The sequence below is a fragment of the Ursus americanus genome, chromosome 24 (assembly GCF_024610735.1).
Source record: "Ursus americanus isolate L20-20 chromosome 24, mUrsAme1.1.p, whole genome shotgun sequence".
In the NCBI taxonomy this organism is placed as follows: domain Eukaryota; kingdom Metazoa; phylum Chordata; class Mammalia; order Carnivora; family Ursidae; genus Ursus; species Ursus americanus.
The window spans coordinates 31,816,822-31,828,824 of record NC_142150.1 but is presented as its reverse complement, the minus strand read 5'-3'; the positions used below and the strand labels follow the sequence as shown (position 1 = coordinate 31,828,824).

Sequence of the window (12,003 nt, the reverse complement as noted above, 5' to 3'; positions counted from 1 at the left end):
ACAGAGGCTTTAAAACAGAGACAAAAATGACAGAGATCAGCAATGTTGGCTCTGACTTGAATATGGATGAAATCTATATAGAAGCTGATACCAAAAAAGACCGAAGATGCAAAAGGAGTCTCTCTTGTCATTCTTAGAAAACACCGCCTGTGAAGAGGTCTTACAAGATGCAGAAGCTAATTTTTTTGCCAAACCCTGATATTAGGAGAACGCTCTGCCATTTTTGGGCACTAAAATGGCATGAGACAAAATGACATGAAGAGAATTCAGACCTGGACACGAGGACCTCCTCCACCCCTTAGCTGTGTGACCTGGAATGGGTCCCTTAGAACCTCTCCTCCTCGAGTTCCTCTGTTGTCAGCTCTAATACACTATTTTAAACATAAAGGACTGTTTTTAAGGTACCATGATATGCTAACCAAGGTCACTGGATTTGGACATTTATAAAATCTGAGTCCCATCCTGCTGGTCATTACCATGTGATTTTACTCAAAGTCCTAGGAGAGCATTCTCATTATTACATTGCTGTGTTTCACAGACTTCTTATGCTGTGTTTCACAGACTTCTTAGTTTGTGTTTCATTTTTCTTTCCTGTGTCTGAGGCTTCACTGTGATCTGTGACATTCATCTTAGTAAGGCGCCAGGAAGCTCTTCAGTGATAAATGTGACCGATTTGAGCAGCCAGAAACAGTGGTCACGCAAACTAACAAAATGGCACCTCCCACTACATACTCGCAATACAACAGGTTTTTATTACGATTTTAAAAATGAATCATAGTTCCTTCATCTCCTCTTCTCCTGCTTTAAAATACTACCTCGATGTATACAGGTTTTCTTCTTCGCCACCAATGATTCAAGTCTGTACAAGGCACCTACCAGCTTATTTACCAAACTGATTAACAAGAAAAAGCAACTGCAGAGCTCTTCCCATTGTTTGTACAGACTTTGCATAATCACTGTTATTAACTGAGATTGGCTTTATTGGAAGGTTTCAGCAAGATCTGCCCCCTTCGTGTGGCAATGGAAGAACATTCTAATTATTTTATCTCCGTGGTTCAGAGACTTTGGGATTTTATCAATCAGGAAAAAAAAAAGTTCCCAAATTTTGAGGACAGATAAAAGCTACCAATTTTTATTTATTCTAAAAGGTACATTTTTTAAAAATGACCAAATACTGTTACCTTTATTTCTTACAGAAACAAATTATGACCCAAAAAATTAGTAAGGACATAATTGCAGAATAAATGGTGCTTTCAATTAAATATTTTTAGCTTCCCTTAAAACTTCCTATCATAGCCTTATTCTTCTCATTTTCCTCTAGACCAGGGAGAACTTCAATGGTCCAACACCAGTTAGAAACCAGGACTCAGCCCTCCATATGGAAGCAAAATATACAGGAGGCTACGTCTGGTTTTCCAAAGGCTACACAAACCCTATACACACTTTAAAAATCATGGAGCAATGTAGCAACCCAAAAATATACTTACAGGATGGCAGCACATAAATATAAATCATACTGCCTTATGAGAACTAAGTCTTTTTTAAAAATCACCCACAGATGTAGGCTGGAGGGGGGGGAATCACAGAAAATATAAAATTTTTATTTGTCAAAGTTGCTCAATTGACTGAAATCTTTTTTTCACTTGCTATTGCCTTAGTCACTCCACTTCTAAAGAAAAACTGGAAACCAAGCGAGTTTGAGCATTTTCTGTGATTTTTCACATTGCTGTAAGTGCCGCTATGTCCATCAGGGGGCGGTAGCGAACAACACAAGAGAGTAGAAGAGAAGGACGTGGTACTTACAGTCACCTGCGCACGCCATCTGTAACAGAAAAAGAAAACGGAAGTCAGCGCATTCATTCAGCCATGGAAAATGCAAATCAGGAATAAAACAGTTGAGAATTTAATAATGGGGAGGGGGTGTTAACCAGTACGTTAAAAAAAGGCCCACTGGCAGGCATTAGGGTGCGAGGACACTGAATAAGGGAAGTCAGTGAAACCTGAGGTCGGTTACAAACAATGGATTAACTCGGTTTTATGGAGGCCGAGCCATCCAGTGTTCTTCCCCACAGATACAGCCAACACGGGAGCAGCTCCCCAGGTCAGCACTCCCTCCTGCCACCGCATCAGGAATGGAGGCAGAAGGACAGGCAAGCGGAGTCGAGAATCTCTAGGGCAGGAACGAAGAAAAGCAGACCGTGACACCCCCTCCCCAGAGCCATTTTCAGGTCGCAGGTACAGAACGTAAAGCCAGGTGCGTAAGAGAAGAAATCTACTGGGTACGGGATTTTTGTGGCGCAAAAATCCAGCTTCTTCCTTCTACCGGTAGATGGCAGTAATCTTTTTTTTTTTTTTTTTTCTTAATTATATGGCATGCACCTTTGCACGAGTGTTTGAAACAGGGCAACCTTAAAGATTATTTATTTAGTTGAGTGTCTCAGTCTGCCATCTTTAGATCCCTGGAAGGTCCTCACAGCTATTCATCACGATCCATAAATTATTTCCCCCATATTTTAAAAACCTAAAATAATTTGAGGTTGTACATTCTACTGTTTAGTAAACACACCTTTTTGGTTAAAGGGATTTTTCAAAGTATGGCCCTCATGAAAAGGAAAATAATCAAAAGAGATTCTAGTGAGAAAAAAATGTCCTCCAGCTTCCCATCACACTTAGAATAAAATCCAAACTCTTAACCACAGCCCCGTAATCTCATCATGCCCTTTGCAACATTCCTGAAGCTGGTTCTCTCTTACAGCCTTTACACACTGATTCCTCTCTCCAAGAACACTCCACCCCAGACCTTCCAGTGTCATGGCCTAAAATGCCACCTCTTCAGGGGAGTCCTTCTCCAACCAACCAGTGGAACTTAGCACCCCTGACTCTTTTCTCCTCTGTATTCACCTCAGTTGTCATCAGCCTCCTTCAACTAAAATGTATGCTCCGTGAGAACAGAAACCTTGTCTGTGCCTGTGCCTAGAATGGTGCACACAGCAGGCACTCTCTAAATGACCTGATGAAAGGAATGACCCTCTTGTTTTGGAAAGGAAGCAATTCCTAAGGCCCAGAGGAGGGAGAAAACTTGCCCCAAGCTCCTACAGCAAGGCCGAGGCCAGGCCGTTCAGGGCCAGAAGCCTGAGTACCCCACCCAACCCAACCCAAAGGAAATATCCTTTGCGCTTACCAAATGGAGAAGGTGAAGACAACATTCATTCTCATCTCGAGGGTTAGGCCGACGGAAAGAAAGGTCTGCTCCCCAGCCTGTCTCCCAAGGGCTTAGGCACCAGTTCTCAAAGGAATCTAAGCATTCCTCCTCGTTCTTCACTCACCACAATCTTGGGGCCCACGTCCTGCTAATTCTCCCTTCCTACCACCCCCCACTTCCCATTTCCACCACCCCCCCCCACCCTCAAGCCTGCCCTCTTCCAGCCCATCTTCCTGCATCCAGCCCCTGCCATCCATCCATGCCAGGCATCAATCCTCTAGTCCCTGATGGACCACAGGAGAGAGAAAGACAAGCACCAGGTTGCTAAGCAAGTCAGCACATGGCAGTAAGCCCCCCCCCTTTTTTTTTTGCCCAGCAATTAGAAAACATAAACTACCCAACCTCATGACTCTAGACTGGCCCATCCTAGCCCCTTGCAATATTACTATGTACTCACATGCACCTCTATGTGTTGTATCCTGAACTGGAATCCATTTGGTCAACCATCCACCCAAATATCGCTTACAAACATGGACGATCTGGACCTGCCCTCAAACTGTTTTTAGGAAAGGAAGGAAGTAAGACGTGTCTATAATTAAGTAATTGAAGGTAGAGTAGAAAGCACTGACAGCTCACTGAATCAGCGATTCTCAAGCACCCGCACGGGCCCAGCAGTGTAAGGCCCCAGCGTGGAGGCAGACAGCCTCTATGCCATGTGGGGCTCACAGCTGGGGGGGGGGGGAAGCAGGCGAACCAAACCACAGGAGGACAGACGGAAGGTACCCCATTCACTGAGGGAAGTCAGAGGAGGGCGTACACGGAGGCAAAGGGTGCCTGTGCGTTTCGAGCTGTGTCCTATACAGCCCTAGACTCAGTAAACACTGGCTGATGGTCATTACATGGGACAACGTGTCAAACAGCTCTGAGTTCTAGAGGTGAAAGGGCAAAAGTCACCATCAATAGGCACAGAGCTTGACTCTGTCAGGCACTGTTCCAAGTGCTTTCAGATATTAACTCACTTAATGCTCCAAACAACCCTAAATGTAGGAACAGGTCCCTTGTGGGCTGTTGAGCTGCAGGGTCTGGACTTGAACCCAGGCAGCCTGACTCCAGGGTCCCCGTCCTTAACCCCTAGCTACCTACCTCTGCCTCTCCATGTAGAGCAACTGGTGAGAAATATACTAGGACTTCAGGAAGGTTTAAAAACCAATTTCAAAAGCTATCTGTGTCACCTTTCTTCCCTCTACCTTCCAAAAACTCCACAAGCAAAGGAAGAGGGTTCTTGACAAATCTGGGTTACGGTTCCTCCTGGCAGCCCGCCCACAGGTGCCATGTGAACACAGCAGCCGTGTCTCTCCGTGGCTCAGCGTGAAATGATAGCCAGAGCAAACGCACACGGCATCACGCGGCTTCAGTCTCTCCTGGCCTCCCCCCTGCCTTCTTTTCCCTCATCTTGACCTCACTGGCCCTGACTTCCTAAATAAAGTTTCAACACTGTAATCCTTTCCTCAGGACCCGGGGGACCATAAAAAGCCCAGACTAAGACATGGGACAAAGGGAACAAAAAGAAGTCCACAGGGGGGTTCTGGGGGGAAAAAGCTTCCTCACTAATAAAAAGGAATTATATGAAAGATAATAACCATCCTGGCTTGCTGGACTTCATCAGATCTGTCCATGGTGTCTGGAGCTGCTGCAGCCTGTCTGTGACAAGGAGGTGAGAAATCACCTACCTGCTGAGGATGGCTGATGAAGAGAAAAGGGCTGGAAATACCTGGATCCTTGTGCTACTAAATCAACCCATTCCTACATTTGTCCTACCACCAGACTTCTTGCCTGGGGAGATACAATACCCCTCATTATTTAAGTACTTTCATTTGGGTTGTCCAATATTTAAAACCCAAAGGACACTAGTTGACACAGTAACTACAAAGCAAGGCAGCTAATTTTCACATTAACCCTCGTTTTTACAGGTGAAGAACATGAAAGGCCACTGATCTGCGATCCAGGGTCACAGAGCTGATCAGAGAGAAGTAAAACCAGGATGCAAGCCCAGGTCTGCCGGACCCCCAAACTCTTCCACTGACCACAGGAAAAAAAGAACCTTGCAAACAATACCCCACAAAACACCTGGCATGGGGGAAATTTGTAAATACTTTTTTAAAGAACACGATCAACAGAAAACTCATCTTTCTAAAATGAGCTCAAAGCCTGTTTGTAGGAAGTGAAATGGGAGGCAACCCACTTCCACAGATTCATACACCAGCACCAAAGTTAACTGCAGAGAAAAGGAAGCTGGGGACAACTCCCCAGCAGTGACAGCTAACATGACGAGTGTAACCTCAGCTCCTTCCCCTTCTAAGAGGATCCAGAACAGCCCTAGTGGTGCTAATCCACAAGGCACCCACAGAAATCAGCCTGCATCCAAGTGCCCTTCCACCACTGCTCCCTAACCCGGCCACCCCAAATCCCGATAGGAAAAGAAGCAAGCAGTCCGTTTTACTTAATTGTCGCCACAACCCTATAAAACGGGAATAATAATCCCCACTTTACAGATAGGGACCCTGGGGCTCACAGTACACAGCCCAAGGTCACGCAGCGGAGTCTCCTGGCTAGGGTCACTTGCCCCAGGCACAGGAAGGAGAGATGAAAACAGATGCTTGAGGCTGGAGATAAAACCAGCAATTTCAACTCTCTAACTCCCTCCCTCTTGGCAGAAGTTAAACTAGAGTTAGTATGCGGAGCCAAGCCCAGTGGTAGCAGTACTCAGAATCCAAGGTGTGTCCCCTTCTCCTCTGAGGCTCCAGGCTGCTCCTTCCCGGCTTCAGCAGACCCATCTGTAAGAGGGTTGTAAGGGAGCCTGCCTCGTGGCTACAACTCAGGGGACACCAGAAGTCACAGACCCCGAACCCATGGCTCATAGGTTGATGTCATAGCAGCACTCTTCACAATAGCCAAGTAGGACAACCTAATTTCCATAAACAGATAAATGGGTAAACAACATGCTCTGATCCATACAATGGAATACTACTCAGCCATAAAAAAGGAACGAAATTCTGGTACCTGGTACCACGTGGATGAACCACAAAAACATCATGCTACATGAAAGCAGCCAGACACAGAAGCCCATATGGTGTATGATTTCATTTATATGAAATATCCAGAAAAGGGAAATCCAGAGAAATAGAAAGCAGACAGGCAGTCGCCAGGGGCTGGGGGAGCGGGAAAGAAGTGACTGCTAATGGCTACTGTGTTTCCTTTTGGGTAACGGAACTGTCAGGAACTCCATAAAGCTAGTGGTCGCACAACACTGTGAATGTACTAAACGCCACTGACCTTGCTCCTCAAAATCGTTAATTATGAATTTCACCTCAATTTTTTTTTTAAAGATAGGAGGTAGGTAACTTTGTGTAGTCAAGCTCAGCCACTAGAAGGAAGAAGGGAAAGGAAGTTTCCTGAAGGAAGAGGCAGGCAGGTGGAGAAGAAGAAGGTAATAAATAGGGAGATTTGAAAAAGCAGACTTGGGCAATCGGAAAAGAGAGAAAGCACTGTGAACACGGACAGAAAACTAAGCTGAGACCGAAGCGCTCTGGGGACCTCCACTCCCAGACACATTCTGAGGATAAAAAGGAAGGAACTCAAGTTCCCCGAACGCCTACTGTGTGCCAGGCACTGAGGTGGACTTTCTACATCCCTTGCCTGAACTGAGTCACAGAATCACAGCTAAGAGCTTGGGATCTGGAATCAGATTGCCTGGGGGAAATCACTCAGCTCCACCGTCTGCTGGCTCTGTGGCTTCGGGCAGGGACCTTAACCTCTCTGTCCCTCGGTGTTGACATCTATAAACGGGATGATAATCATACCCGCCTTCTTGGAGTGAGGATGAAATCTCTGTAAAGAGATTGTTAGCATCTTTAAATCTTCAGACGAATTCTGCAAAGTACTTTTATCCCCATTTTACAGATGACAACACCAAGGCAAGACCAACAGGCAATCTGAAATTCATACCTGTAAAGAATTTAAATAAGTGAGCAACAACTCAGTTACAGAGGTGGGCACTGAGGCCCAGAGACAGTAAGTGGCTTACCCAAGGACACACAGCACCAAAACCAGAACCCAGGTCTTGACTTCTACCTCGACCTCAACCACTTTCACCATGCTTCCTCAACCCCTTGTCTCCTGGGATACAGACCCATAAGGTGTACTCACAGCTCACCCCCACTTCTCGCTCCTCCTCTGCAAAGTCACCCATACAGATGACCCAAGGCTTCCACAGGCCCCCGTGAATAGGCAAATGAAACAAACACTGAGAGGAGATATTGAGCTCACTGATTTAGAAGGAAGACATACTGACATGCAAGAAGGAATATGACACTATCTTTGATTCTGCCACAGACTTCTGGTGACCTACACTCCCCAGGCACAGTAGAACCCTACCAGTCAACCCAGTGGTGGCATTAACTGAACACCCTACACTGAGAGTAGAGCCTTGTCCCTCTTCTTTTCTGAGGAGCAGACCCAGGCTGGTGAGCCTTCCACAGCCTTATTCACCGCTCCCCTCCTGGAGAGATGTGTTCCTGTTTCCCTCTGCTTATGCTGATAAGCCAAAACTCCTCCTTCTCTTTGAGAACTACCACCAGTCCTGAAACTGTGGCTCCAGGCACAAGGATCCTCTTCCAGGCCCCCAAGAAAACCAAACTATGAACACTACCCTCGATGCCATCCCAACTCAGCCAAAGCTGCAGCCATCACAGCAGTGGTCCACTCTGAACACTGGATTCTTCTATTCAACACCTACATTCACAGAGGTCACTAGCTGCATTTACCTAAAACTTCTAAATTCTCCCCAGCTCCTCTACGCATAAACATCACTCCCACATTCACACCAAAACACACTCATAAATATTCTCTTCCCCTCTCTCCCAAGTCCCTCTGTAACTGCCCCCCTTAAACCTGTCTCCCACTCTATCAACTTCAGAATAACTCCCTTCACCCTCCATGGGAACACTCAGGGGTTATGTCCTAAAATGCTTCCTTGCCCAAATCACCTTGACTTCCCCACTTCCATACTGCGGCCATCATAAACCAAATCCTCCTAACCCCAAGCCCTAAATCACAGAAAAAGCCTCCTCCTAGGGCTGAGCAAAACTCAGGCCACATTAAATTTTTTGCAGTGCTCAGTATGCACTCACAAAAAAATGTTAAAGTGCCCGAACAGGGTAAGATGTGCTGCAGTGTGCTTTTGTTCCCCTCTTGTCAGAGTATCACTGGGACTCCATCCCTGACCCTTCATGTGGAGTACAAAAGGCCAAAACCTAAATGCAGGCCCTTCACGAAGAACACCAAAGGTGAGAGCCAGACTCTGTGCCTTCATCCACGCACCTGGTCGCCCTCCTCTCGCCTCTCCCTTCAATGCACAGTGAAAAATACACAGAACTGCTAGATTCCTCCTTCTAAAACATGCTAATATTCTCCCGGACCCTGGCAGGGACAGATGGCACACTGAGCCAGGGGAACTGAGGACAGTTTAAAAGGGACTGTTTACAAGCGTGGGGGTGGAGGGAAGGGGAGCCAGTAAGGGAGGCAAGAGTCCCGAGGCAGTAGCAGTGGGACAGGTAAGGAGATGGGCTGAGGGGCTGCGTCTCCACATCTCCATCTGGAGCTTCCTGGAGGTCAAGGGTCTCCACGGGTGTAGACCTGGAGGTCACCCTCCTCCCAGCGGCAGGGCAGGGTGGAGATGAGTGGGCCGAAGTCTGCCAGGGCACACAGAGGACCCTCGGCACAGAGCTCGTGTCCCGTCACCACTGAGAGGCTGTGAATTTGGTAGGCACGGCCCAGCATGGTGACCAAGAGGTTTAGGGTCAACTGCCCCGGACAGTCGGGAGCTCTGGGGCTTGAGGGTCTCTCCAAGTCATCCGTTTCATCAACTTTAAACAGCAGAAGGATATATGCACACAAATCCCACGTCTGAGATTTCCCTGAGCCTCAAACAAAACAAGGTTTCTATATTCCCAGCCTAATAGTTATCTTCCTGCTTCACGGAACCTCTGAAGCTATGACCCTTCAGCTCTCTTGATGACCTTCCGCTTCCAGACTCAGAGCCCCTTCCAGTCCCTGCCACTCAGCCCCTTTCCCGCAGCCCCGCGCTGCACCAGGCTCTGGGCCAGGTGCCGAGGATACCCAGGGCACTTAAGGAGCTCACAGGCACAAGAAGCAGGAAAGAACAGGACGGTGCAAGGCAGAGAGGTAGCCAGGAGCCACCCCGCTCCAGGGGCAGGGGTGCACGAGGACATGGTAAACGTGGGGGACAGGGAGCGAGGGGCTCAAGGGGTTCGAGGGTGATGTGTAAGAGAACAGTGGTGGAATCACCACCTCAAGAGGGACCCCGTGGAGGGACTTTATGCTGGCCGACTCTAGTTATTACAATACTGACTGAGCTCTTAACTACTGGCCAGTTTCGGTGCTATACGGGTTCCGTTCAACATCTCATTTAAGCCTTACAACAATCCCAGGAGGCAGGAACTGTGTGTGTCCCCAACTACGCCCTGGAAAGGTGAGGTTCCTGACCCAGCATCTTACAGCCAGGAAGCCTAAGATTCCAGCACCGGCCTCCCTGACGCAGAAGCTCCGCACCCTCCCCACTCCCGGGAGCACTCAGCTGCCTTGCTGGCCAAGTCTCTGCTGGGACCACGGAACCTACGCGCTTCCAGGCCCGCCGGCCACCAACCCCTGCCTGCCGCGGGCCTTGAGGCCAGGCTTTGTCGACCCACTTAAATGGACTCAACGAAGAAGGCTTCTGCACTGCTCTCGGAAACAGCAGAGTTCGCGGGTAAACTCGCAGAGCCTCCTGGATTTTAGCGAGTGACAAATCTTCGGGTTTTCCATGATCCATGTTTGGTTTTTTAGGGATGGATAATAAGTGACTGAAGAACACAATGGGTAACAATAGATGCTTTATCCTTCTACAACCAAGCCCACACACCATATGACAATAGTTATTTTTACCCACTGACGTAATTAACCAAAATATGAACTGCTTCAAGCAATTTTTTAAATCAAATAGCGTTTTATGGGATTTGGTACATTCTTCCAAACTCTCAGTTATCTCCCATGTGAAAATTACCCAACAGCTCCCTATAAAACCGGTCCCTGAAAGGTAAATCATTGATCATGAAAATGGTAGACGGGATGGGCTCTCCCTCTGAACCCAGAAGCCAGGCAATAAACATCTTTATGGGAAACTCCCCAGAAGACAAGTGTGGCGTTGTGAGGTAGCCTGAATACCTGGCATCCACTTCTACCCTAGGGTCCAAAAGGCAAGGGACAGGCAGGCCACCAGGCAGTATGGCAAAGTGCTACCACAGCACAAGCCATCAGACCAAGCCAGAGTCACCCTGCCTCTATGTGACTCTCTGAACTTGATGCTGTCATCAGGAGGGATTGTGGAGGGATGCCTGGGTGGCTCAGTCGGTGAAGCATCTGCCTTTGGCTCAGGTCATGGTCTCAGGGTCCTGGGATTGAGTCCTGCATCGGGCTCCCTGCTCAGCCAGGGAGCCTACTTCTCCCTCTGCCTCTGCCCTTCCCCCTGCTCGTGCTCTCTCTCTCTCTGACAAATAAGTAAATAAAATTTTTTTAAAAAGGGGGGATTGTGGAGAAGGGTCGGCATCAACCAGAATTCCGCGTCCCAAAAAAGCCAGGGGAGGTTTTGATGGAAGGGATGAGCACCAGCCAGCCTGCGAAGACCAGCGGGCTCACCTCTCCCCTCTTGGGACAGATGGAGGCATGATGAACTCTTCCAAATGCACACAGAAAAAAAGTAACCAGAGGGGCTATTTTGGTGAGGCTATGTGAACTTTGAGATGCAGAGCTGAGGAAATCCCAGGCCAGAAGTTTCCATGGGTATTTTTAGCAGCAGGATTATTTTTTCAAAAAGAATCTTCTGAACAACTACATGCCCAGAGCTCCACATTTCATACACATCTATATATATATGTACATGTGTGTATATGTATGCATGGATACAAGCAGCTTTTGTTATATGTTTATTTTAAGGTTCAAGTTACCTCATTCTTATTTTGTTGCAAAACCACATTAGGACATTTAATGCGTGTTCTCCAGTGTATTAAAATTTGGTGTAACATGTATCTGGGCAAGTATGTTCATTACAATTTATCATTTCAAGCACAGCCAAATTGGAAAGTGGAGAGGGCGTTTTTAATGAAACACTATGGAACCCCCTGACGCACCTCAAGGAACACAGTTTGAAAACTAGTGATCTGGGACGCCTGGGTGGCTCAGTTGGTTACACGTCTGCCTTCAGCTCGGGTCATGATCCCAAGGTTCTGGGATCAAGCCCCGCATCAGACTCTCTCCTCAGGGGGGAGCCTGCTTCTCCCTCTCCTTCTGCAGGTCCCCCTACTTGCGCTCTCTCTCGCTCTCGCTCTGTCAATAAATAAATCTTAAAAGAGAGAGAGAGAGAGTGAGAGTTGGCAAGCTCCAGACCCCTGTCTAAACCCTCTCTCCATATTGTATGATAAATCTGAAGGTGCTAAATTGGAGTTCCATTGTCCAAATCCAGCCCCCTGACATGTTTTATTCAATCCACAATGGTTTTTTTCTAATCCACCTCCATTAGAACACTTCCTATTTTCCCCATTGTGTTTTCCAACTTTATGGATATATTGACAAATAAAAATTAAATGTGTGTTTGTGTGTAGTATAAAACGTGAAAATTAGGAGTCTTAGCTTAGATTTTTTTTTTTAATCCTAATTTTTTAGCTCCTAAAAAAAAAAAAATCTGGCTT

The 12,003-nt window shown here is 47.1% G+C and overlaps 1 protein-coding gene across 1 annotated transcript in view; it reads right to left on the bottom strand.

Moving 5' to 3' along the window:
* Positions 1–12,003, bottom strand: part of PTPRJ (protein tyrosine phosphatase receptor type J) — a 161,263-nt gene that overhangs the window by 50,614 nt on the left and 98,646 nt on the right. The window contains exon 2 of the mRNA XM_087854861.1: positions 1,804–1,822. Coding sequence (XP_087710987.1) covers positions 1,804–1,822 — 19 coding nt within the window. The remainder of the gene's footprint in view (positions 1–1,803; positions 1,823–12,003) is intronic.